General features: G+C 40.1%; 1 protein-coding gene and 1 non-coding gene across 6 annotated transcripts; both read right to left on the minus strand.

The window, feature by feature from the left end:
• Nucleotides 1-2201: 2201 nt before the first annotated feature.
• On the minus strand, nucleotides 2202-25581 carry TOMM20 (translocase of outer mitochondrial membrane 20). 5 transcript variants are annotated; one of them, XM_036919261.2, is made up of 6 exons: nucleotides 25334-25581; nucleotides 18795-18841; nucleotides 16994-17075; nucleotides 15762-15904; nucleotides 4646-4703; nucleotides 2202-2396 (listed from the first exon to the last, which is right to left on the minus strand). In XM_036919261.2, the coding sequence occupies exons 1-6, from the start codon at nucleotides 25452-25454 to the stop codon at nucleotides 2299-2301; spliced, it is 549 nt and encodes a 182-aa protein (XP_036775156.1). In that variant the 5' UTR covers nucleotides 25455-25581; the 3' UTR covers nucleotides 2202-2298. The 5 variants fall into 5 exon arrangements, with proteins under 5 accessions (XP_036775156.1, XP_036775157.1, XP_057361715.1 ...); XM_057505732.1 differs by lacking the exon at nucleotides 2202-2396 and adding an exon at nucleotides 2459-2846; XM_036919263.2 differs by lacking the exon at nucleotides 2202-2396 and adding an exon at nucleotides 2463-2566.
• On the minus strand, nucleotides 24838-24969 carry LOC118929348 (small nucleolar RNA SNORA14). The gene has a single exon (XR_005031558.1). It is a non-coding gene; the product is annotated as a small nucleolar RNA SNORA14 (small nucleolar RNA).
• Nucleotides 25582-27438: the final 1857 nt, after the last annotated feature.

The following is a 27438-nucleotide window of genomic DNA, read 5'->3' on the forward strand; positions in this document are numbered from 1 at the left end:
TTCTTGCTGAAGTGTGTTAAAGTCAATAATAGACATTGTGATATTTCACCCCTAAGAGTTAAATTTTATATATATGTATATATTCATATATAAATAAAATGGCTATTGTAATACATAAGCACAATTGTGTATTAAAACAGCTAATGCAATTAATATAATTTTCACCATATAATACCCAGTTCATGTTTTAATTTCCCCATATATTACAAAAATGCCTTTTAAAGCTGTTTTGCTCAAATAAGCAAGGACACAATATACTTGGTGTTCTCACTTTTCTTGTCACCCAAGACGGTCCCTTCCCCCTCTTAATCCCTTTTTAAGATACTGACTAGTTGAAATGAACCAGTCTGGTACAATACCCCACTTTCTGGGTGTGACTGTGATTTTTCTTTGAGTTTCCTATTCAAATTAGATACCTAAGAAGGACCATGTAAAACATTTATCCATTTATTAAATACCAGACATTCACCAATTGCATCTTTCATTCATTCATTTGCCAATATTTATTGAGCACCAGTTAGGACACGGTTCAAAGCCCCAGGGATACAGCAATGAACAAAACAGGGGGTGGGGTGATCCAGCTCCCACAGAGCTTACATTTTTTGTGGAGATGGGCATTAAATAAATAAGACCAAAATATGTAGTCTGTCATTTGGGCTCTAAAGAAAAACTAAGTCAGTAAGAAGAGAGTGATGGTGAGAAATGACAGGGTTCTAGATACATAACATAGGAAGACCCAGCAAGGTCCTTGACAGCTGGATGGGAGGCATGACAGGGAAAGAGGAGTCAAGGGTGACACCAGTACTTTGGCCTGAAAATCTGAAAGGCTGAACTAACCATCAGCTAGGATGGAGAAAAGCCCAGAGTTAGATCTGAAGGGGGAGATCCAAAATTTAATTTGGACAGGTCAGGTTTGGGAGGTCTTTGAGACATGCATGTAGAGATGTCAAGTAGAAAGCTGCCTACACAAGTCTGGAGTTCAGGGGCGAAGTACCAGCTAGGTATGCTTTTCTGGCATCATCAGAATAGACAGGCAGTATTTTAAGCTTTGAGACTGGATAGGATCACTAAGGAGTGAGCATAGCTAGAAAAGACTTGCACAGACAGGGCTCTGGAAACAGGAAGAGCAGCCAGCTTGACAGAAGACTCTAGAGTGGAGTGTCCTGAAGCCAGGACAATAGGTTTCCAGAAGGGAACAATCATGTCAAATACTGCTCATCAGCCTCAGAAGATAAAGATTGAACACAGAGTCCAGAATTCAGCACTGGGATGGTCATTAGCTGCAGTGGCAAAAGCAGCCTGTGGATGAGCCAAGACCAAAGCCTGAAAGAATGGGAGAAGTGGACCCAGCAAGCACAGATGGCTCTTTACAAGTGCTCTGCTACAATATAAAAGTGAGAAGAGAAAAGGGATGCTAGCTGCAGGGGAGCAGTCTGCATGCTGATGAGAGTGGCTGGAGCAAGGTCCAGGACTGGTGGGAAGGGGACAGGAGGAGGGGTGGCTGGTAGAGGGCAGTTCAGGAAATGGGGGGAAGGCAATGGCTGTGGGAACAGATTCAGCGAACAGAAGTGTGGCTGGAGTTTAATTCTCCTTCTGAGAAGGTGCCATCCTCTTTGGAAATGAGGCAACTAAGCCTCAAAGCTAAGCTCCCTAGTAAGTGGTCGGTGTGGGGCTCCAGCCCCAGGCCTCTGATTCTGAAAATGGTGTTCATGAAACACTATTGCTGCCCCTCTGCATTTGCACGGTGATTGTACAGAATCGGGAAGTGTGATTCTCACTTATCTGACACCAAATGGAACCGTGTATTTTTTCCCTACATATATGTATAACAACAACATTATACAGATCAGTAATCGTAGTGTAACTCCGTTTGGGTTCCCGGACTAGATTCCAGTGTGTGTTAAGTATGTGGGAGGGGGTTCTTCCCAGACATACTTAACACCAAGCAATTCTTAAACACCAGCAGGGTGTCTGAGAACTCAACCCAATTCTGATGCTATCTGTCTGGTGACAGCACCAGATTTCCAGGTTAAGGGCTCCCATCCTACAAGACTGCCCTCCACGCCCACTCCAGACGCCTGTCTCAAGTCCCAGGCAGTTAGTTTCCTGGGCTTCTGACCTACTGGCTACAGACTGGGGGTTCCCATGACCTCCCCCTTAGGTTTGATTAATTCGCTAGGGCGGCTCATAGGACTCAGGAAAACACAGGTTTACCAGTTTAATAAAGAATTCCGTAAAGGTTACAAGCAACAGCCAGATAAAGATAGACATAGGGCAAGGTCCCAAATAAAGGAGCTTCTACCCTCGTGGAGCTTGGGGCCTGGCTCGGTGGCACATGGAGGCGATCTGGTTCCCCCAAGGATAGAAGCTCTCTCCCACCAAGAAGCAGGATCCAACTGGAGCACAAGAGGCAAAGCAAGCAGAGGGTCAGCTCTTCTCAAGGGTTTTGGGAGGGCTTCATTGCATAGTCATGATTATTATTTAGCCATTGGCTGATTCAGCCTCCAGCCCCAGCCCCTCGTGGGGTTCCATAAGTCTTTCTTTAAGACTGCAGTGTTTTCAGTAACTGTGGATGAAGTTACACCAGGGAAATATATATTTGGTCATATGAATGACCAAACATGTATTTCTTATAACTTATTATAACACAGTAAGTTAAGCAGTTAAAAGAAACCCGCTGCATTTTATTCTTTGCCTTTAATATAAAAGATTCATGTGTTGCTTTCAAGCGCTCTGTAGATTGGCCTAGAATGACGCCACTTCTTTGACAAGTCAGCAGTCCTTCCAGCTGTATGTACATTCTCTCATTCGACATGTTCCCGTATAGAATTTTGATTTATGGAGACCTGAAACAAGACTTGACAGAATGTCATCCTGGCACATTTTTCAGAATGAACTTTTTACCTCTAAAGAAATAAAGGTTTAAGAATTTTAATTTGGTATTAGCGATCGCTACGCTTTCCGGAATCGCCGTTCGGGCCGGGGTGCCAGGCGGTTTGCTCCAGGCGCCGGCTGGCAGAGAGCGGCCCGCGCGGACCAGCCTCGAGCTACCGCCAGATGGCGCCAGGGCACTTCTCCGCCTCTGCCTCCACCCGTCCCGACCCTCCTGGGGCTGCGCTACGCTCAGAACGTGTCCCCTCGCAGGCTACCCCTCCGCCCCTGCTTTAAGGGGAGTGCGCAGAGCACCAGGCCAGCCGTCCCCTCCGTCTCCCCACTGACTTCACCTTGCCGGCGTCCTCCTCTACCTTACAGATGACTGCCCTGAGCAGCCAGGCCCAGATATGTGCACTTTGCCAATGGCAGCTTGAAACTTCATGGGAGAAGTTACCTTACTTGTAGTTGCTTCTCAAAAAAAGCCTGGTCCAGTGTCCAGTAACTCAGTTGCCACAAGCCTTATATGCAATGGAAACTGAATTCCCATGTGGTCCAGCTGGTAGCTTTAAATTATTCTCAGATGAGGTATATATATATATGAAACAAAAGGGAAATTACAGGTGATAACACCTGTTACTTTGCTTCTGTTACACGGTTGACACACAAGAGCACAAAACCTGACCAAGTTGACTGATGCTTGAAACAAGTCTGTGGTTGACAAACCCACTTTCGAAAAATTCATGTACATCTCTGGAGTAGCAAGTCAGATGCAATAGCTCCATATATGAAGGGTTTTATCATTAACCTCGATGCAGACCCTTCTGAAAATTGGTTAGGCGAGATGCTTTTTCATGACTTGATGAGAGCTTATTCCTTTAACTGTATGTCAAATGCTTTTCAGTATGAAGTGAACTAAAATATTTCACATCATATATTAAACAGGGGAGTAAATGATTAATTATAATGGGAGCCTTCCAGGTGTGCTGTTGCTCTAGCGCTGATGCAAGGGTGGCTTAAGTGTTTCCTGGAATCACCTTTACACTTATCTGAAGTCACTCTGAGGAGTAAGTTGTTTATCTTTGCTTTGGGAGAGGGTAATTTAGAGTAAAATGTATTTGAGGAGCTATAACCCTTACTAGAAGTGTTTCATGTCGGTTAGCACCCAGGAAACTTTTTTTTTTGAGATGGGGCAATCTGACATCTTACTTGTAACAATTTTTGTGGAACTACAATTTTTTATGGGACCTGTTTCTTAATTCATTTATTTAGCTTCAACCATCATAGGCACTGGGGATAGAGCAATGAACAAAGATAGTAAAAAAAAGGATGGCTGTCCTAGACCTTACCTCCTACCAGAGGAAACCACCAAATAAGTCCTGTTAAGAGGATATTCATCAGCCTCTCTTCCTCAAAGTTTGTAATGTAGCATTGACCTATGGTAAAATGGCTTGGGTACAAACCAGGAGGATGAACTTGAACCCATTTTAATCACTTATTTGGTGACTCCTAACAAGTCCCTTAACAGTTCTATGCCTCAGTGTCCTGTTATCGTCTGACCTTCCTCATCATTTTTAGAGTTCATTGATAAAACACATCAAACTGTAAAATTATTATACAATGCAGTTTTATATATCTCCTTATATTACAACACAGCATTTAAAGAGTGTAAGATAAGCTAAAATAAGGGAACACTTGATTACTGATGATTTTTAAAATCAGTGTCAAAGACTTGCGTGATCAGGCTAGAACTCTAACAGAAGGCATCACTTACCAGCTACTATTATTCCTCTGAAGGAAAACCTTAGGAATCCAGAATATTTTGTCTCTCTCTAAAAGGGAATAGAGGAATGATGTCAGCCTTGAAAAGGAATCCAGGAGCTTTAAACGTCCTCCTAGCAGATAACCTCCTTTTGGAGAGTAGCTTTAGGCAGATCTTTTTTGCCCAAGTGTTCAATAAAAACCAACACTGCAAGCCCAGGAGCACTGACCTGACCAAGCTCAAGGCCACTGTGGATGAGGTGACACAAGAGGTCAGAGCTTCCAAGGTGTTTGTCCCTCTCTCCAATACAGGGACACTCTAGAACCTCCCTCTGGAGATATGAATGTGAGATGTAGACAGGACACCAGCGTATCCTGAAGTAGTATGTGCTGTCTAGTCAGCCAGAGGCCTCCAGTGCCCCTAAGACAAGGAGTCAGTGGAGCTGACACCCCCCAACAAGCCCCACTGTTGACTGGGTTCCATTCTCCACATCTCCCAACAGTTAACCATATTATCTAGAGGCTTCACATGGAATTTTTCCTTTTCCATAGGAAACAGGTGGAATAATACTGCCTATCTTTCTTAAGTTCAGCAGGATCTGTATGCCCTTTTGCAGAATGAACAATTATGCAAATTATCCACCGAAAGTCCGTCTTTTATTTAGAAAGCATGTTGGTTGGCCATTTTGTATTTTATTGGAGTATCAGAGAATATAAACTCACAGGCCCAAATAAAATAAAAGGACTATGGGCCAACAATTCCTCCACAAGGAAATTAAGCATCAGAAACCTCCCTTTCCACCTCCCTCCATTCCATTGAAGTTTGGTGCGAGCCTCAGATAAGTACCATGTCTACTCTCAAGGAATCTTTGGATCCAAGAGCAATTACAAAGAAATCTCAAGTTTAGCAGGGCTGAAAGCATTAACAGAAATATCTCCATGTTGCATGGTTTTTTGTTTGATAAAAAATAAACGGGTAGTACTTGAGCATTTTATTTAAAAAAATAATAATAATAAGGGAGAAATGTGGGATTCACATATTAATCAAGTATAAAAATCAAATAATCATATCTGTCTTGATTGTTTATAGTTCATGATGCATGATCAAAAGCAAAAGTTTCTGTGATATGACTGCCCTTGCACTGTTCACCATGTAAGAACTTACTCACTATGTAAGAACTTGTTCACCATGTAAGAACTTGTTCGTTATGCTTCAGAAGATTGGAGACTGTTGAGAATTAGGCTTGGGGTTAATTAATGATTGTGCATTGAGTCCCCTATACAGAATTTTATTGTTGTTAACAACCATTTGATCAATAAATATGAGAGATGCCCTCTCAAAAAAAAAATAAAATAAAATAAAGAGGTAGTAAAAACCTTTTGGCTGACTTCTCATTCTGTCCTGAAACTTCCCTTTTTTATTAAAAGAATCAGTGTAGGCCTAGCACAGAAAGGAAAAATATTCCTGGTATTATCAGGTACTAGAATATTTTAGTTCAGGTCAAATTAACAATACTGTGTCTCCTGAATCTTAGTTCAATAAACGTTTACTATCGCCTATTGACATGCCAGAATAAATATTCAGGATCCAAAGGAAAAGATCTAGCATTTGTGTCAAAAAAACTAATGGTCTAGCAAAGAAGAAAGCAAATAAGCAAATGAGTATGATCTATTATTTCATTTTTTCCCCATTTTACTGATTAGGACACAAGGTTTAGAAAGCATTTTTAAGTATTCAAGTACCAAGTAATTAAATTATTCAAGGTTAGGCAGCCATATGTGACAGAGCCAGAACTCAAACCATGATTATCTATTTTTGAGACTATAGTCACTCCAATATTATTGCAATTAGTAATGTGATTTAAATTGAGCTTGCTGAAAGCTTAATACCTAGAAAGTTAGAGAACATTTGTTAAGTCTTGTCTTTTGTCACTAAGCATTTAGTGAGAGCATGGTCATTTTAGTTAGGATCTTTTTCTGAAATACAAAATGAATTTAAAAAGGACACTCATCTGTGAAGGTTAAATTCCAACTTTTCAAAAATCTGTAAAAGGTACAACCCTGTACTGCTATATAAAGTTCATTCTGCTCAAGGGAAAGGCAAAAACAGTTCTGTCCTTTCAAAGGGCCTGGGAAAAGCAGAGTATAGACTGCTCCACAGAACAGCAGCCTAAAACACCAACTACACAAAATTCACGCATTTGACAAGCTTTCAAGAAAACCATGAATAGGTCAGAATGACTCTTTTTTTAACCTTATAAACGCTTCTTCAATGTAGGTTTACTGTTTTAAAAAATTTTTGACATCTGTTAAACTAAGAGGCTGTCAAGAAATAGGAAAACAAGATACATGTTCCTTTTTCAACTTTTAATATTCTTAATAATCCAGTGACTTTATAGCTTTTCAAATAGATCTTAGCACTCCTCACAATCACATACCTGTTCCTTCTAGTTACCCTGCATGTATGTCAAAGTATCTTTTATATTAATTTCATTGCAAAAATCCCTAGTCTACTTCTGCCCATTTGGATTTCCATTCATCCACTATTTACTAAGCATTTAGCTATTTATGCTTTATGCTGGCGATCCAATGATCAGTAAAATGACCTTAGGCATTGTCTACTAGGTTAGAAGGACAGATTACCAAGAAATTACAGATCTTGTTTAGAACATCCCAGCATTCTCTAGACTCTCCTTAACAAGGGACAGTTAAGCCTGGATCTGGGAAGGCTTCATAATTCTCTCTCAACCAGAATGTAAAATCAGTGAAGGCATGGACTACTTCCTCCAACAGGCATTACTTGATTAGCTTCGTGCCTGGCCCATGGCAGAGGGTGTGTGCTGGAGAGGAAGGCACTTACAGGGGAAGCTGCTGGAGAGGAGGGACATTTGAGGAATGAGTTAATTCCTTGGAGAGTTAATCGGGTCAGATTGTTAAGGGCCTTGGATGCCACACAAGGGTAGGACATGATGTTTTTGAACAATTACTTCAGAAAGAGTGGATCAGAGGGGATGAGGCCATACAGTAACTACAAATAATTACTTAAGAGTGGCAATGAGGCCAGAGAGAAGTGGAGTAGATTAGAGATACAGTAAGGAGCGGCAAATTTGGGTCCCCATAGAATGTGGTGAGTAGTTAACAGCCAGCTAGAGGATGGCTTAGGAGGTTTAGGGAAATGGATTCAATTCTGCAAATGTCATTTGAGGTGCCAGTGAACACTCACATGATGCTAAGCGAGCAGCAAGCCACACCCAACTGGGTTCAGAAAGGGGTCAGGTTCAGGTGTCACTGCAGCCAGAGATGAGCTGACCCAGTTAGAATGGATTAACTAGGGAGAATTCCCCAGGTAAGAGTCTAGGAGAGGAACAAGTTCCAGCTGAGTTCCCACTCCCTGTCCTGTGCCCCAGCTCCCACAGCCCCCAGTGAGCTCGAGCCCAAGTTCATCCTGCCCCTCAAATGGATCTGCTCTCCAACCCAGCCTTTCCAACACCATCCTTGATGATCTGGTTGGTGCAGTCCAGAACAGGCACTTCAGAAGTTATGGCATATCCTCTGGAAGCATTAACTTTACTTAAGTAACTTGGCTGGGGTGGGAAGGATGGGCTATGTTTTATGTTAAGACATTGTAAAACTATAAAGTAGAACACTCCAAAAAACTCCTCTCATTTTAAAAAAATATTTAAGATTTCAATCATGTTTAATGGTTTCAATTCCTCCTCATACTCTACAGAGCCTATTAGTCTCACAAGAAATAAACATCCATGCAAGTCACCCTTCTTAGTTCAAATCCTGAATCTCACAGTCAACTAATCTTTGCAAAGGAGCCAAGAATATGCCATGAGGAAAGAACAGTCTTGTCAATAAATGGTGCTGGGAAAACTGGATATCCACACATAAAAATGAAGCTGGACTTTTCCCTTACATCATATACAAGACTCAATTCAAAATGGATTAAAGACTGTAAGATCTGAAATCATAGAACTCCTAGAAGAAAACCTAGGACAAATGCTCAAGACTGGTCTTGGTGATAATTTTTGTATTTTGACGCCCAAAATACAGGCAACAAAAGCAAAACTGAGCAGATGGAACTACATCCAAGTTCCCTCTGTAAAGGAACAAAATTAAAAGGCAACCAAAGGAATGGGAGAAAGTGTTATCTGCAAACCATGTATCTGATAAAGGGGTTAGTATCCAAAAAATGTAAGGAACGCAATACCAAAGAAGTAATACCCCAACTTAAAAACAGGCAAAGGACCTGAATAGACATTCTTCCAAAAGACATACCAATGGCCAACAGGAATATGAAAAAGTGCTCAACACCACATAAATCATCTGGAAATGGGAACAATGGAGTATCACCTCATACTTGATAGAATCAAATGGCCATTACTGAAAAGCCCAAAGTGTTGGGGAGGATGCAGAGAACAGGGAACCCCTGTGCACTATTGGTGGGAAAGTAAATTGGTCCAGCCACTATAGAAAGCAGTACGGAGATGGCCCAGAGAATTAAAATGGGAACTACTGTAGGACCCGGCAATCCCACTTCTGGGAATATATCCCGAGGATATGAAACAATTTACCTCGTAGGGATGTATCTGTACTCATCCACAAGAGCCAAGATAATGGGAACAACTTGTGTCTTGTCAGTGGATGGATGAATACAATGTGACACACACACACACACACACACACACACACACAAAATGAATATTTAGCCTTAAAAAGAGAAATTCTGCCATTTCTGACAACATGGATGAACATGGGGGACATTATGTTAAATGAAATTAGCCAGACACAGAAAGAGAAACACTGCATTATCTCACTTACATGTGGAATCTAAAAAACTCGGAAACAGAAAAGAATGGTGGCTACTGGGGCTGGGGAAAAGAGGAAATGGTAAGATTTTGGTCAAATCGTACAAACTTTCAGTTATGACTAAGTTCTGGAGATCTACTGTAGAGCATGGTGACTACAGTTAATAGTATATATTGTATACTTGAAATTTGTAGAGGAGATCTTAAGTATTCTTACCACATACACAAAAAAGGTTAACAGGTGATGGGTATGTTAATTAGCTAGGTAATCATTTCAGTGTCTATATACATTACATTGTACATCTTAAATATATACAATTTTCATTTGTGAATCATACAGTAAGGCTGGGAGAAAAAAACATTGAATCTTACATTTACTATGCAACACTGGACAGGTTTCTCAAGCTGCAAAAGGGGAACGACTGACTACCTTCTAAGATTATAAGGAGTTTGAGTTAATACATTGTAGAACTCAGTTAAGTGTTACCGTCATCATTCATCTGGGCCTAGAGCTGTCAGTGCCCAGAGCTCTAGCCTCTCCTGTTTGTGAAAATTAAACTGACGCTGTGAGCAGAGATGGAGGGCACTATCCTGGTTCGGGGCTCCCCGTTCTAATCATAAAGGCTAGATCTACTCTTCCTAAGGAGTGAGCAAATGCCACTATTTCTTAAGCTAATCCAAGTTGGGTTTCTATACTTGCTACTGGAGCTCTAACTGCAAGAGAAGCTTTCAAAAACCACTGCAGGTGGGGCTCTATGGGACAGTGATATAATCAGCCTATGAAAGAATCAGCCTCTACTAGGACCACAACTACCCTCTTCAGTGAGCAGGGTGAACAATTCCATGTATGATGTGATCACTGCCCAGAGGTCACTGAACAAATTTAACCTCTCCGGACAAGTCTTGCATGTTACTCTGGGTAAACTAGACAGGTTCTAGTAACAGAATTTCAAAGATGCCATTATGCCAAGGAACAAAATCAAAGGCCAGCTCATTTCAGCCCACTTCCATATGCAACAAAGGTAAGGTCGAGCTACATGCAAAGTTCCACCGGGATCCAGTTGTTCTCCAAGTGTGCGGATCACCACTGGCACATGACCCAAGACATTGTGAACACCGGGTACCAACTTTTTCAGATGAAGTTCCAGCTTAACCACAGCCTCTCCTACCCATTTTCTTTCCCCCACCCCGACCCCTAGCTTGTCAGTATTATGTCAGTTATTTGACTTCCTTTATCAGTATTAGTGGAAATTAAGTAAGAATTGAGTACCTCTACAATGCCTCCTGGACTGCTTCCAGAGCACAGCTGTAGCCTTTAAAAGGTGAAGAAAAAAATGATGTATCTATATTTTAGGAACCCTGTAACTAAAAAAAGGGGGGGGAAAATTTATACCCCAAAAGACAAATGTGGAGTAAAAATTTAAATTCACAATTAAAATACTTAGGAATTTAATTTCTGCTAAATTAATCTGTCTAGTTGATGGGCTATTTTCTGAAAAAATCTCCTGAAATACATGTAAAAATGGGCTGGCCTATATTAAACATAAAGTCTAATAACTGACAATCTTATGCTTCAGATCAGTATCAATACAGTATGCATGCTCTCAAGTAATCACATTCTACTTCCAGTTAGCTGGCTCTTTAATCACACATCTCATTTTTTACAGTGCTAAAGTATACCTCTGTGACCTTAACAGAGTCGGTATTCTCTGAAAAGGGCTTCCTGTTCATGCTTCCCACATTACCACTGTGTGTCACTTGTCTGTGTCACATTCATAAGAAGACCCCAGACCAGCACCACCATCTAGGAACCTGCTAGAAATGCTGACTGATATGCACACTGGCCCAGAATCAGATGACTCTAATATTGCTAAAATAATCTAATGTTGAAAGACCACGTACTATACAGAACCTTCACATTGACATTAAAGCAGGGGTTCTTAACTTGGGATCTGTGAACCCCCAGAAGTCAAAGGCAGATACATACGTATTTTCCTGGGGAAAAGCTGCTGCACAGCTGTCAACATTCTCAAAGGGATGCTAACCTAGCGACAGGATACCACACCTTTGAGTCATCAAATTTAACAAAGCTCCTTCCTGCAAATATACACCACAGAAAAATTTTCTCCAAGCCCTTTAAATACTTACTTAAACAGGTGAGGCACAAGCAATAACAAAATTGCATTTTTTATGTTACAAAGAAGAATTTATATGATTACCTGCACAATATACCCACTTCCCTAAATCCTCTTCTGTAATAAAATTTCATACACACACACTCTGACCCACAGGTTGCTTCAATAATTAGAAAAGCAGGCAGGATGATAAAAATGTCACTTACTCCTCAGTAAGAGACCTCAAATATTACTGCCTGCCTGCTCGGTACACCATACTAGGTTTTATACAATTTACATAAATGTGAATTATGAATGTGAGTTCTAGTCATCTGTTAATAAATAGTATTAATATTGCCAGGTAAGCTTATGTTTTAAATGCTCTTTCACCTTAAGTACAAATCATGGACCCAAACAATGGACTTCATGCTAACATGCATTAGTACATACTTCCATCTTCCAAAATTTTATGCAAGTGTGCAACATCAGTACATGGGAACATTCAAGCTGTTATCACTCTACTTAAACCTTGGGAGTGAGCACCATTTAGCCAGTATCACCACAACCACCTAATTTTATCACTGAGTTAAAACTTTAGTTACAAAACAGCGTTTGGCAAAACACCAAAAGCAAAACTGATTTTTTGCTAGCTTTCAAATGTGGTGCCTAACTTTAAAGCACCAAAGCTGTCATTTAAGATGTACTTGGTATAACTAGCTCTATAGTCACTGTCTTTTCAGCAAGCATAAGACCAAAGCTGATATATCAAAGCAAGTGATACCCAGCTTAGACTACACTACGGTTCAAAGAGCACATCACCTTCATGCTCTCCCAAAATCTAAGTTGACAACTCACTCATCCAGCCAGTCCTTAGTTCTTCTGGCCCCATTCCTCTCTTGCTGAGGTGTCTGCCCTTTGATCTTTTCCCAACCAAATACCCTCTGACTCTAACCAATGTTCATTCTTTTCTGCCCTCGGGCTGCCCTGCTCTTTGAGTGCGCCCTTGGACAGGTGTCAGAAGACTGTTCCCTAGCTGCGTGGTCAATCACTGACAAGTCACCACTACACTGCTTTGGATCTGGATCCTAGTAGTAAAATGATCTAACCAACATATTTGTACTGGTCACCCCTTCCCACCCTACAAAAAAGCCCTGCTGGGTGTCATCCAAAAAAACACTGTTAAAGGTTCAGGACCACAAACCAGAGAGGTACCTGAGATAAGAGTCCTTAAACGTGAGCCACCTAGTCTGATGCTCTAGTTTTGAACAGAATACTGGAGGTAAGTTCAGAAATGTAACACGACTTGTCCAAGGCTATACAGCTACCCAAAAGCAAAAACTAGGTCTTATTCCAAACTCTACTATACCACAATCACCACAAACACCCAAAATAAGGTTAAGAGAAGTTTGTAAGGAGAACAAAATAAGTCTAGCACATAGGAAAAGTCTTTGGGATCTCTCCACTGATTTTTAAACAGAAAAAAGGCAAACTGTACAATAAGAATAATACTGCTCAAGTCAACAGATGACATAAAGTATCAAGGATCTTTATTCACAGGTCTGATATTGAATACTCCATCACTTTAAGAATAAGGGGTTCCACTGCCTGCATTTTTGCAAGTCTTCAGCCAGGTTACCCCATATTCTCATTATAACAAGATAAATAAATCAGATTGAAGGAGGGTTAAGGAGGTACACTGAGGACAAAAAACAAAGGAGAACAAGCATATCATCCCAATATTACCTTAAAGGTTAAGTTTCAGATTAACTTACAATAGTGACAAAATCGTATGATTTCAGTGAAAATTAATACAAATTATACCTTAAAAAAATACTCAATTCAGAAACACTTAAGTCAGGCAAGCATGCAAAATAGAGTATTAGAAAAAAAAATGCAAGTCCTGGTTGCCCAAACAAACATATCCTTCAGAAGGTAGATCTGAGAATGCTGAAGAGAATGAAATGAATTAGAAGCTCAAAGGGACACTTCTCTGAATTAGCAGACCAATTCCCTCATTTTAAAAATCAAGAAAGTGGGCAGACTTTAACTGGTGAAACTCAAACAGCTAGATTAGGGGTGTACATAGATCTATTTCCTGGTGCTATTTGCAACTACATACATCTAAAATACAAGGAGATAAATATCCAGAACATATTAAGCCCACTGATTTAGACAAAACATTTCAAGACTGATACACAGGGAGGGGGTGAAGCTGTTAACACAGCACAGAAGCATACCTCGCATAAATTTAATAAATTTAAATGGAAAGAAATGGTCTCTCAAAGGTTTTAATGCTCAGTTTTCATAAACACAATCCAGTTTCCATCTAATTTTTGGATGTAGAGCAAAATGCACTAGTTCAAAAAATATGTGCTCTTCTGATTTCTCCTACATTTTTTGGCCTGTTTCAAACTGAGCACTTGGTATTTTCAATGTTAAGTAATGTGATGTTATATGTACATTTTAATTGCACATATTAGGAATAAACAAAATGCATGATAATTTGATAATTCATAGTGTATTTATAAAATGAAAAGCTCTCTATCAAAATACACTTTTCACTGGGAAAAATAAATAAAACAGATGCATAAATCTACACAAAGTAAAAATTAACTTTGGTAGATTTCAGTGTAGGACAGTTCACAACAAGCATATTTGCCCTTAGTCCCCCAGAGCTGCTTATCTTCCAAGATTCTAAAAATATTTTTGAGATTATTACACTGATATGTTTCTCATTCCACATCATCTTCAGCCAAGCTCTGAGCACTTACAATTCTCTGAAAGAGAAAAAATTTAACTCGTAAAAGTATCTTAAGCATTTAAATCTAGACTCTAAATTCAATATAAGATGTTCTTTATTTCCAAGATCAAATCTTGCTACAGTATACCCAATCTGAGATTCCAATACTTAACATTTCATACATTGTTATCATCTAAGGGAATAATGATCATTTTGTTAATCTCATTTTAAAATTCAAGTTAATATAGCATAATATTAGACTGTGCTGAATGTTAGTCAATTATGTAACTGACAGCAAGAATTTAAGATCTCTTCACTCCCACATAAACTAAGAATACTGATATTCTAATACTCCCTACATTTCCCTTTTTGGCTTGGAAATGCTCATAGTCATTACATAAGAAGGAATACAGTATTCTAAAATTAACATTTTAAAAATATGTCCAAATAACATGAGACAGGTTAACTAGTAAAGGGCAGCCAATTTTTACAGGGAGGAAGGTAGGCTTCATCCTGAACTTACCCATACTTCAAAAGACATCACCCTCAAGGCAATTTTCCAAAAGCATCATGCTATGCTACCTTTCAAAGAGCAGATAATATTAAACAGAGGATTCTGACATAGATAGAATGGGAATTACATTAGTCTAAAAAAAAAAAAAGACCAAGTTTTTCAAACTGGCAGGTTTTTTTCCAACTCTCTCTTAAACCTTTATTTTCTTTCCAGTCCCTTTCCAATACAGTTAAGTAAAGATTGGTTTGAAGAATTAGCCACTCATTTTACGAATTTTTCATTAACACCAACTGTGGAAATTAACACATAGAAGATATGTAATTCCAAAAAGTAGATTCATCTAGGCTCCTTGAAAAAAGAATTTTTTTAAAAAGCCTTTTAATTAACTCTTAAGTATAATCTTTTATACAAATGGTATTATATTAGCCAATAAGGATTTGGGGATGTAGTCAAATAAGCTCCAAACTCAAAGCCAACTCGACAGCAGCAGAGGCACTGATATTTCGGGAAGGGAGGTCGGAAGGAATCCCCAGTCCTTTCTGTGAATTTCTGGGCTATGCCGCCTTGGCTCCTCTGTCCTCTGCCAGGCCACTTAACTGAATTCAAGGGCTCCCAAGAGTACGCACAAAGCTAGCTTTAGGGAAGTAGCTGAGAGTAGCCTGAATTTCAGAATTTGAATACTAAGGCCTGAGATTTAACACTAAGAGCCACACCTCCTGATCTACCTCAAGAGCACAATCACTAGATCTTAAGCCCATTCATTTGGATATTTTCTATTAGGAATGAAGTTTCAAGCACTGATAGCTCTAGTACAATTTTCAGTACTATTTACACAGATGAGTTTTCATGACTTCATCACATTCACTAAATTCAATTTTAAATGCCAATGTCCCTAAACATTAAACTCTCAAATTCTGCTTTTATTTCTTAACATTTCAAATCCTTACCTGACTAATTGTTGGAAGCTTAGTCAGAAGCATCTGGAACACTGGTGGTGGAAGAGTTTGCTGTAACACCTGCAGTAACTGCTGTGGCTGTCCACATACAGCAATTGCATTTGTCAGGTGGTCAACACCCTTCTCATATTCACCTGAAAGAGTTACAGAAAAATAACACATAACCTGAAAAAGCCTTTGCCTCTGTCAAAAACTCAACTCCAAAGTGTTCACTATGTCCAAGTGATACTGACCAAAACCATTGTTCAAGTAAAACCTTGGAAATAATCTACAGCACATTCATGTAACTATTATGAAGTCATTAACTAGAATGAGTCTCTATGTCCTGATATGGAAGTGACTCCATTACACTACAGAAGGAGGAAAATTAAGGTGTAGAAATGTTCGAGTATATCAGTATTTATATACTTAAGAATATTTCTGAGAGATTACATAAGGAATTGCTAACAATGGAACAGAACTGCTTCTACAAGAAGAGAAAACCAGAAAAGCGAGGACTGACGCCGAAAGGAGGCCCAATTTCACTTTAACTGTTGAACTGTAATTCAACACTAAGAAGATTTACAAATATACTTAAGATTCTATCTTGATGAATTATAGTTCTCAAATTTGTCAATATGATCATTTTAATTTCATAATGGTAATTTTAAAAAAAGAATTCTTCATCCTTAATCAAATACCTGAAACACAAAGCCTAAACTCTGGATTAGATTTAGATCATTGACTGGTTCTGATATCAGGCCCATGAACTACTATTGTGTGACCTCGATCAAATAAATTAACCTCCTCTGGTACTTATATTAGCCATTCCTGCCTAAGTAAGTACTGGGAAAGACAGAGATTAGATGAAGGAGTTGAGGGGTCATATTCTTTGTTACTATTTACATATGTAAATTTATATTCCACTATGATTATTTTTTTAAGTACTTAAAAGTAACCTCATTTGTGAAGATTACCTATTATTTTCTCTGTATCATATATCAAGTTAATCTAAAACTCACTCAAAATATACTGTGGACAATGATAACCCACAAAAAATATTTCTGGAGCCAGTCTTAAAATAACCCTCACATCATTAAATGCCTAAAAATTTATCTTGAAATATTTACAACACATTATTTAAAAAAACCAGCCATATTACACAGAAAGAGCCCCATGTCACCATAAATTTGTATTAGTGTGAAGAATTCTACCTAGTTTCCTAGTCTCTTAATAACTATTACCTTGGGCTAGTAACTCTTCACCAAGCTGTATTTCTTCAAGGAAGAATTTCTGAACAGCTTCAGCATCTTTAAGGTCTGGTAACTGTTTGGAAATAGAATATTTAATTGATACCAAAACTATGTCAGGGGACATAACCACTACAGAAAATCACTCCATTGAAAATAAAACAAAAAATTGAATAGCTCATTCTAAAAATTATAAAAAGAAATGTACTCTTCAAAAGCACTCACAGGGATTAGTTTAATGTCTACATTCCAACGAATGCAAGAAAAAAAATTATTGATCAAACTGGTATTTCAACAGTTGGAAAGCAGTGAATAAAACCTAAAGTAAAAACTGAAGAATACAAATCTCTACTATAAAACATGAACTTTACTACTTACACTATTTTTAATTGACATATGTATATTTTTTACATAATCAATTTGTTCTTCTGATCTAACATTTTTTTATAGATTTTACATGCATCTAAAAGGTTATTTTTAAATGGCAATAGAATCTCCCCTTTAGGAGTATATAACTATATAATCATGATGTATTTGTTGAGCATTTGAGCTACTTCTAATTTTTTTGCTAATACAAACAAGCAGCTTTAAGTAAATTTGCATTTGTTTTGTAGTTTGTTACCCGTTACCTAACTGAATGATTATGGTAATTATAATGCCACCAGCTGTATGCTTTATCTTTTTAAAAAATGTAAACCTACTATTAAAAAGTCCCTTTTTATTTGAAAACCTAGACTGCTATTAATGGAAGTTTTTGGTTTTTAAGTTATATTATACATGATCTTATTACTAACATAGGTGAAAAAATTTAAATTTCTGAAAGTTGATGTATCTTCCATTGACTATTCAAGTACAGGCAAGAATTTGATATCTGAACCTGAAAACACACACTAATGCGTATGTCTGTAGTTTACCAATTTTCCTATATTCTCAGAAAGAAAAAGTTACTGAAAACATAATGAATGTATTACATATTTCAGAAAGGCAGCTCAGAACAAGGAAGGGGTGCCTCCCATTTTCATTTCACTATTATGATGTCCAGTCAATTAGTTCTTGATTACTCAATTGTTTCAAAACAACAAAACATAGCATTTATTGATTGAATTTTTTCTTGCCTCAACTTGCTTTAAAAAGAACCACTATTGAACCATTAGTCCAAGTCCTGGGATTCCAGACAACAGAATTAATTTCTATTAAAAAAATAAAGCTATATGTACAATGATTAACATTTACTTAACTTACACATATCACAGAACATTTTTTTATCAAGCAGATAAAACTGTTTGTAGTCATTAAAAATAATTATGAACACAGAATCCATGAAAAGAAAATAACAAAGGACATATCTACATTTCCAAACTACAAAAAGGTAAGAATTTTTCAGATGGTAGAATTCTGGGTCAGTGGGTATGAATAACCTTATAGAACTTGAAGTGAATAACACGTTGTTCTTTTAAAAGAAGTTGGGAAACAATGAATGTTTTATTTTATGAGTTTGAAGCAGCTGACAGAAAGCTTGGCCCTTCTGGTGTACGTGGCTTCTGGAGACTACCATCATACTGCCCCTTCAATATTGCTCATACAGTGAGTTGTCTGCTGTTACAACCAACAAAGGGGAAATAATGAAAAACTGATCATCTGCAGCTGAACTGAGTTACCTGCTCTTAAAAGCAACAAATTGATTTTAAAATAGAAAATCAATGATATCAACTAGCTTTCTCAAAATACATGTTGGAAGATTTGAAAACAATTATTTCTATAAAGTATATGATACAATCTAAACAGAGATTATTACCTTGGAAAGCCCAGCTCTCTCCTTGGCAAGCTTTTGTTTCTTCCTTCCTGCAAGAAATGGATTTTCATTTTATAGTTAGTAAAAAAGGGAGTCAAAAGAAGTCTAATGACTGCTGCGGAAGTAATTCATTCCACTGCAAAACATTCCTAACTTGGGCTCTCTTCCTTGGTCTCCTTTAGATTTGTGAGGGTCATAGGAATATTTCAGGTTAATGAGTGTGGGGAAGTTGGGGTTCCTATGGCCAGGATCCTCACTTAACTTAACCCACCTGATGATGTAACTGGCCTGTTGCTAGGCTACTGCTTCCACATCTTTAGGCAATAAGCTATTATTGCACTATATAGAGAGCTCGGCCCAGTGCTCTGGCTAGTGCTCGACCTACTGCCAGGTGAACAAGCCGGGTAATAAACCCTTTCACCCCAAAGAACGTTTTGCTGTCAATTTCTTTGGTCACATTGAATCCATAGCGAACTTGCCCGGGGCTGAAACCAACTGGCAAGACAATGAGACATTGTGACATTTCTGGGCAAGAGCTTTTTCTTTCCCTCTGGGGCACCAGGATCAGCAGTTTACAAAATGAAGACAGCAATCTCCCCTTCAAACTTACACAGGACATGAAACATAAGCAAGAATTAAGCCACTGCTGTTAGGGAGTTTTATTACTGAAATATAATAAATTCTGTCTTTACTAAATGTTGAAAATTATTTGGCATTCTTAAATGGAGGAGGAAAATCAGCATTTGAGAAATTTTCCTTTAAGAAAAAACATAGTATTTATGCATTTTGCAAAAAATAGAGGGGGGGTTGTGGTGCAGGATATCAGTACTCAGAAATGCACTGCTAAATTCTTAATTCAATATTGCTGCCTACTTAAGAGGAAAAAATCTGCCTAAAACCTCTAAGTTGTTGCTTTGTTTTATGGTCTTGTTTTTGATAGGAAATAGCAATACTACAAATCTCAGGAGAAACAGTGTTGCTTAAAATCTTAAGTGTCAATTAGCTAACTCTCAAAACCAAATCTGTAACAGGACACTAACACGATAACTGCTATTTAATTGTATACCCCACATGAAAGGGTGCAAGCAAGGAGAAGCACATGCTGTTTATATCCCTGCTTTTTCGCTTCCTAGCAGTGTGACCTTGGGGGCAAGTTATAGTGACCTGTTTCTCACTGTATGTAAAACTGGCCTAAGAACAGTTCCTGATTCATAGAATTGTTGTGAGAGTTAAAGGAGTTAATGTTATGTAAAGTATTAACAGTACCTGGTTTATAACTTGCCATACAAGCATTTGGTCATAAAGATAGTTCAACACCAAATCCTCAGCTAAGGAGCTGGGCTATGCTAAATGCCTGAAAACTACCAATGATGTGGAAAATAACCATATGGCATAGCTAAGATATGGCTCTAATACCTGACCTGGGTGATGTTCAGCAAATAACTCTAACTCACCAAAGATAAAGCATGTTTTACTTTTCTACTATGAGAAACAAAAGCCACAAAACAAGCAATGGCCTCAGAAAACCATAAAGAATTCTACTAATCCAAGACTCAATGCATGATAGAGGCAGTGACCGCTTGCATAACTGCAGACAGATGGTTAGTTTACTATGCTCAAGGAACCTTCTTACCTACCCTTACAAACTGGGTTTAATCACAACAGTATCTCTTCCTAACTCTAGTCCCCATAATACACGAAATGCTTCAACTCCTGAAGTTTAAATACAATTCTAGCAGTTTCAACAGAAAAATACAGGCTAAAGCAGATCCTTACATATTAATTGGAAAACATTGTTTTTCTAACAAACTGCTACTTTCCCTAGGTGTTCATCACTAGGCAACTAATAGTAGGGAAACAGAACACAAAACATATTCTACCCTCAATTTGCTTAAGGGTTTTGTTCAGCCTGCTTTAGGCAGAAAATAAGGAATGATACCAGACTATAATAATTAATTATTAAATATGGTACAAGGTAGTGCTGGAAGGAGAGTCTAAGACAGGAGAAATGGAAGACTTCACAGAGAAACAGGACATGAAGACAAAGAACACTTGGGTATTACAGGTAAGCACTTAGTAAACTTTAGATGCTACCTGCCAGACACAGTTCTAAATGTTCTTAAATAGCTTATTTAATCCTCAGTAACACTCAGGTTATCACCCCCATTTCACCAAAAAGAAAATTTATCAAGGTCACAATTAGTAAGTGGAGGCAGCTGAATTTGAGCATGTGTACTCAAACATTACTCTGCCTATACATACTGTAGAGAAGTGAGGACATCCCCATCAAAATAAAGAGCAGTGTGTGATTGTTGTTTAATATGTTTGATGCAATTACCAAATTTTAAGGTCCCTTAGTTGCTTTAAATTTCTAGCTTTAGTTTTTTTGTAAGACAACGTGCTACATTAACTTATTTTCACGTGGTATCTCTGGGACAAAGGGGCAAGATGGTAACAGGATAAAATACCAAGGAGTCACACTCAATCATCAGAATCAGTACTCAACTCAGTATCTGCTAGAAATTACTTCCAGGTGCTTACTGTATAAACCTAACAAGCTAAAACAGACTTTTGCCTACTTTTAAAAAATACACATAAAATAAGAGCTTACAGAAAGTCCAAAATCTCATTCTTAAGAGCATTCCCTTAAGTAATGAGATTCCTTATATATTTAAAAACGATGTATTATTTTATACAGTGTTGTATAATGAAACACACCTGTAGTCTGCACTGCAATTTGGAGGTTAATTTTCATTTATTATTTAGATTTATAAAAATTACTTTGAGTTCTGATAATCTGCTCTTGCTAATAGAAGAGAGAAATATGAATAAATTAAAATCCCAAATCTAACCATAAATCTATTTTAAACAACTTATCCCTCTTTCCTTAAAAAAATAAAAAGGAATGTTGACAAGCCAAAATGATTTGAGAAATTCTGGCCTTTTATTGCAAATGTAAATATTCTATTAAATATTAAACTAGAAAAAAATCCAAATTAACTCAACTGAAATCAATTTAATTCAAATAGAAAACACCCTCACATTAAAAAAATCAGTCCATCATAAAATTACCTTTAAACAGACTGCAGAATTAGTTTTACTTGCTAAAGAAAATAAGAATTACATTTATTAACAATTGTGGATAAAATGAGAGTTCCTGTGACCAGGATTCTCACCTGGCCCTGGTTGACTAGCTCACGGCACACCTGTGGGCAATACATGGCTGTTGACTCTATAAAAAGAGTTCCACCCCAGGCTCTGGGCGCAACACGGTGGCACGGCTGCGAGGCTGCGGGAGAGCAGAGCAGAGGCTGGAGTGGTGGCAGTGCCGAGAACAGACACTCAGAGGACGGCTGTGTGGGACAGCTGGGCAAGCAGAGAGGCCCAGAGGCAGAGACCAGCTTGCTGCATGCAGACTTGCTCTGAGTGAATGGGATTTTAGTGACTGATAGGCCACCTGGAAATAAAGTTGGGTATAACGCTTTCACCCCAAGAACGTTTTGCTGTCAATTTCTTTGGTCACATTGAATCCATAGGAACTTGCCCAGGGCTGAATTCTATTGACAAGACAACTGGCATAGTCGGCAGGATTCACTGTTGACCAAGGGAAGACAGGCTACCTTTATGGGAGGGGTGCTTCAGTAGGCTTCCCCTGTGAATGGGGAGACAGTGGATTGTCCTCCAATGGGTATGTGGACTGAGGTGGCTTGCCTCTTGGAGGACTGGGCCCCACCCCATGACTGGAGGCAAGTGGAGGTGACACCTGAGGCAGTAGGGGTGACCCTTGGTTTAGTAAGTAGATCCTTTGAGAAACAGAGTGCCCATGAGGCAGTGGGGACCGTGGGTTGGCTGCTTCTCAGTCTTTCTTAAAAAGGTCTGCAGAAGAGACCCAAGAAACAGCAGTATGAGAACACAAGCTGCAGACTTTTGTGGATTCCGAGAAGGGAAATGGCATTGATGCAAGAGGTGACACGAGAACGTGAGCTGCAAACCTCTGTGGATTCCCTGAAGGAAATGGTATTGAAGCGAGAGGAGGAGGCACGAGAATGCAAACTGCAAACTTCTGTGGATTCCCTGAAGAAGGAAATGGCATTGATGCAAGAGGAGGCAGCACGAGAATGCCGGCAGCAAGGTGCTATTGGAGAGGTAAACAGTTCTTTACAGAATGAAATGGCAGCGCTGCCAGGTGTTCTGAAGGAGGAAGAGGCCATCAAGGAAAAAGAGGAACTCCTGAGGGAAGCACAGGCAGAGGTGGCACAGGCACGAGAACATCAGCTGCAAAGCAAAGGTGAAGGTAAGAGAGCTTCTGAAAACTAAGCTAGCATTGTTGTGAGGCACTTGGGGGAGTGGAGATTAAGGTGCCATCAGCCCCAGAAATGGAGGAGCTGGGGAAGGATGAAGGGGTGGTGCTGGAGGCACTGACCCCTCCTGTATTGAAAGCACGCCCAGTGGTTGTAAAGAAAATAAAAACCCAGCAGCTGAAAGTTCCCCAAGGAGAGGAGCAACCCTTTCCTCAGGTTGTGGAGCATTCTATTGTCTGCTCCTATACTCAGGCTGAGCTGGTGGCTGTGGGACTTGGGGGTGGATAGAATTGTTCTGTCGGGATCAGAGATGGGAAAGCTGTCTTCCCTGACAGTGCAGCCCGCCTTGAGGCCACAATTACAAAATGCGAGGTGACTCACAAGAATTTAAGGGGCCCCATGCTTACAAAGACCCAGATGTGGGTTGGGTTGATTTAATACGGACAGGAGTAGAGGCAAGGAAATTAGACGGAAGCCAAATAGGATCTTATTGGAGCTATGGCAACAACTGAAACCAGTGTAGAAGTTCAAACCATTAAGACTAAAGAGGCAGAGCCAGGTGTCCGGCCTGTGTGTCTGCAAGACTTGCTGGAGAGGCTGGAGAACAATGTTAGAGCTTCCTTGCACAGGGACCATTGCAGAGGACTAAGGGCACATAGACTGAGAGGAGAGAATCCTGGAGAGGTGGAATGTGGATAAAATGAGAGTTCCTGTGGCCAGGATTCTCACCTGGCCCTGGCTGACTAGATCACTGCACACCTGTGGACAATACATGGCTGTTGACTCTATAAAGAGCTCTGCCTAGTGCTCTGGGCATGACACGGCGGCACCGCTGCGAGGCTGCAGGAGAGCAGAACAGAGGCCGGAGTGGTGGCAGCGCCGAGAACAGAGGCCCAGAGGACGGCTTTGTGGGATGGCTGTGCAGGCAGAGACCCAGAGGATGGCTGTGTGGACAGAGGGACCCAGAGACAGAGACCAGCTTGCCACATGCAGACTCTGAGTGAATGGGATTTTAGTGACTGACCTGCCACCTGGAAATAAAGTTGGGCATAACCGTTTCACCCCAAGAACGTTTTGCTGTCAATTTCTTTGGTCTCATTGAATCCATAGCGAACTTGCCGGGGGCTGAAACCCATTGGCAAGATAGATATAAATCCCAATAGTTACACTTACAGCCAGCATTTATGGAGTGGCTCTCCCTAGATCAGGAATGGCGGTAGGTACTTCAAATATCTTAATCTTCACAAAACCAAACAAAGGCAGGTGGCATTACCTGATTTCACAAGCGAAGAAAATTTAAGATTCAGAAACCCAAAAAAGTATCCAGCTAATCTGTGAGCAACATGGAAACTCAGTGCCTGAATCCAAAAGAGCATTCTTTCCATTAGTCTAGCCACAAGTAAACTCTCTACTCCATTCTCATCTAAAATAACAATACTAGAATTTCATATCATACTGCAAATGATGTAAGACCAGCGCTGTGCTACACACGGCTACTGAACATCTGAAGTGACTTATAGCTTAATTAAATATTAAGTATGAAATAACAGGATAGTAACTTCTTTGTACATTCTGGGCTTTAATATCAATTTGTTTCAGAAAGTATTTCGACTGAGCAACCTAAACACGTTACAAAAATACTGCAACAAATTTGCTCTTCCACTGTTGCAAAGGAGTATGCCTCTTAAATTCAAAGACCATATGTTTTTGGTGATACGGTAATTTCCCTCGTGTAAGTCCTTTGAAGATGTCGCAGGTATGAAATAAGACTGGGCGACAGGAGAAGCGCAGCCCTTTGGACTCCCCTGCAATTTTATAGCATTCATTCATATCTTGGAAGCATTCAGAGAAGCTACCAAGAGGGTTTAAGAATGCAATAACGATACCGCGCTGGGTTTGCAGATTTAGTCTCAAGCACAAATTCGTAAAATACAAAAATTTACGACTCCTGAGTTTTATTAGAGATATCAAAGGTGAACGGCAAAGAAACCCAGCCCCCCTTCTCCCCCAATCACAATACAAACGAGAGTGCATTTACACGGCGACAGTGCGAGGGGAAAACACAATGGGAAGAATCGTTCCTTCAAAATGGAGGGAGTCACGCAGGGGCAGCACCAGGAGTGCGCGGCCGGCGCCATCACTCGTTCCGGTTTGCCCAACACCACGAGGCCGCCCAGCGCGCGGCGGGTGTGCAGCGGGAAGGGACACACACAGCAGGCCTGGGGCGAGGGACCTACTCACGTTCTCGCAACCTGTTCTTGAAGTTGGGGTCACTCCGCCTCTTGCGGTCAAAGTAAATGCAGTACCCGATGAAAAGAGCCCCGCAGACCCCAGCGGCAATGGCGCTGTTCCGGCCCACCATCTTCTCTCAACTGATGAGTGGGGTTGGCGGTGGCGGGGCTCACAAAGAAGCCGTTAGGGCGAAGTGTCCGTGCGGACGTCGCTGCGCACAACCGACACCCGCTGGAAGGGATGTCGAACGCCGTGCATGCGTCACTTCCGGCCCCCGTCGCCCGAGGCCCTCGGGGATGTCCGCGGCAATGCCTGCGCTGAGGCACCCGCGCCGCTTCTGCGCCTGCTCTGTATCGAGCCCAGGAGATTTGTGCGCGTGGGCGGCGGGAGTTTTGCGAAAGACTGCGCACTTACTGAAACGCAGCTGGAAGGGATGTTTTGATGCCGTGAGTGTGGCTCCAGGAGCGCAGAGACATGATAGACTTTATAGCTGGCCTGCTTGCTTGTGTCAAAGACGAAGGGTCGCTGCTGACCAATACTTCGTCTTAGCCCTGTATAATACAGGCAACCTATGACTCTCGTTGAATTTTACTGAATTTGCTTTTCAAGTTCGGTCAAAATCCGTTATGCAAAAAGCACCATAGTCTAGTGATTATGTTTCAAAAGACTATTACGATACAGTCTCATGAGCAGTGGAAGAAAATTAAATGGAACAATTTGTTAAAATATGAAACAGATTGAAGAAAAAATAGAAAATGTGGGTTGCCTTATAGCCACTGTAAGCATTATATATAAAAATTAAAAGAAAACCCCAGAAAGCAGACGTTAAATTTATATTCAACTATACATTGGCTAGGTGCATGGAAAGAGAATTACAGAGTTGTGTAATAGAGAATGTGGCTGGCCTGTCTCAAGTCATGGAGGCATCCTCTTAACCCCTTGGAGTGATAGCATCCTCAAGGATGAGCCCTGAAGTTTGTGTTAAGGAGATGGCTCATAGTGGGGGTTGGCCAGGCCAGAAAGACCAAGTGTGGTATTAGAGAGGTGGAACTTTGGACTAGGTGATAGAACCCTACCCTGCAGAGAGGAAAGAAGGGGGTATAAAGATTTGAGTTCAACTTTAGACACCAAAGCAGATGGGCTTCCCAGGTTGGCACTGTGCTATGTGCTAGGATGATGTGACTCCATATGGTGGGGACAACAGAAGCTTCAAATTTGGGTCTCTCTCACACCTCTGCCTGGCGTCTTTCCCTTTGGCTGGTTATGGTTGGTATCCCTTTGCCAAGATAAAACTGTAATCATTAAGCAAAGCACATTCCTGAGTTCTCTTGAGTCCCTACAGTAAATTACTCAACCTAAGGGGGTAGTGGGAACCCCCAAGTAGTAGCCAGCTGGTCAGAAGAGTGGCCAGATACCCCAAATTCATGACTGGTATCTGAAGTGAAGGCAGGGGACTATGTCCTTAACCTATGAAGTTTGGTCAAACTCTGGGTAGCTGATGTCAGAAGTTATTGCATGGTTTTTATGGAAACTTAGCTGGAGGCCCCAACTAGTCCATGAGTCTGGGAAATCCCTTCTGCTTAAGTGATGATGAACCTGAGACCCTATGCAAGACTGGAAATTAGACCGAAGATATGTGTGCACTGGGATAGGGCAAAGGGAAGTGTGTACATGTACATGTACAAAGTGTACATAAACCTAAACAAAGCAAATGATTTTCACAAGAGTATCACAAAAAGCCTTTCCTTATACCTTGCATACACATTCCTATTCTTTCCATCCCAAAAAGTTGTCAGCGAACCTCAACTGATGGAGGAGTGTCCCGAGCGTCAGGTTTGCTGGAACAGAAAAAACTTGTCCAAGGCCACACAAATGGCATAAGATGTAGAACTCGATTCTCTTGACAGTTTAGACTATGTGGCCATTAGACTAGGACTCCTGAATAAACGAAGAACATGTTACTTTTCTGTCCCTATATTGTACATAGTAAATGTGATGTAAACTTTGAGGTCACTACTGTGAGGCACAATATACCAGGCAATGTGTTTATACCAAACACAGAGCAGCATCTGCACCTTTGAATCCCCCAACTACTCTACATTTTTAAGTAACAG

Source organism: Manis pentadactyla, chromosome 8, assembly GCF_030020395.1.
Source record: "Manis pentadactyla isolate mManPen7 chromosome 8, mManPen7.hap1, whole genome shotgun sequence".
Taxonomy (NCBI): Eukaryota; Metazoa; Chordata; class Mammalia; order Pholidota; family Manidae; genus Manis; species Manis pentadactyla.

Bases quoted from the DNA above. Each gene is read 5' to 3' on its own strand.
- TOMM20 (XM_036919262.2), bottom strand. From the start codon at position 25,454: ATGGTGGGCCGGAACAGCGCCATTGCCGCTGGGGTCTGCGGGGCTCTT. The intron at 18,842-25,333 runs GTGAGTAGGTCC...CATTTCTTGCAG, and splicing joins CAAGAACAGGTTGCGAGAAC to GAAGGAAGAAACAAAAGCTT. The intron at 17,076-18,794 runs GTAATAATCTCT...ATTTCCAAACAG, and splicing joins AGAGAGCTGGGCTTTCCAAG to TTACCAGACCTTAAAGATGC.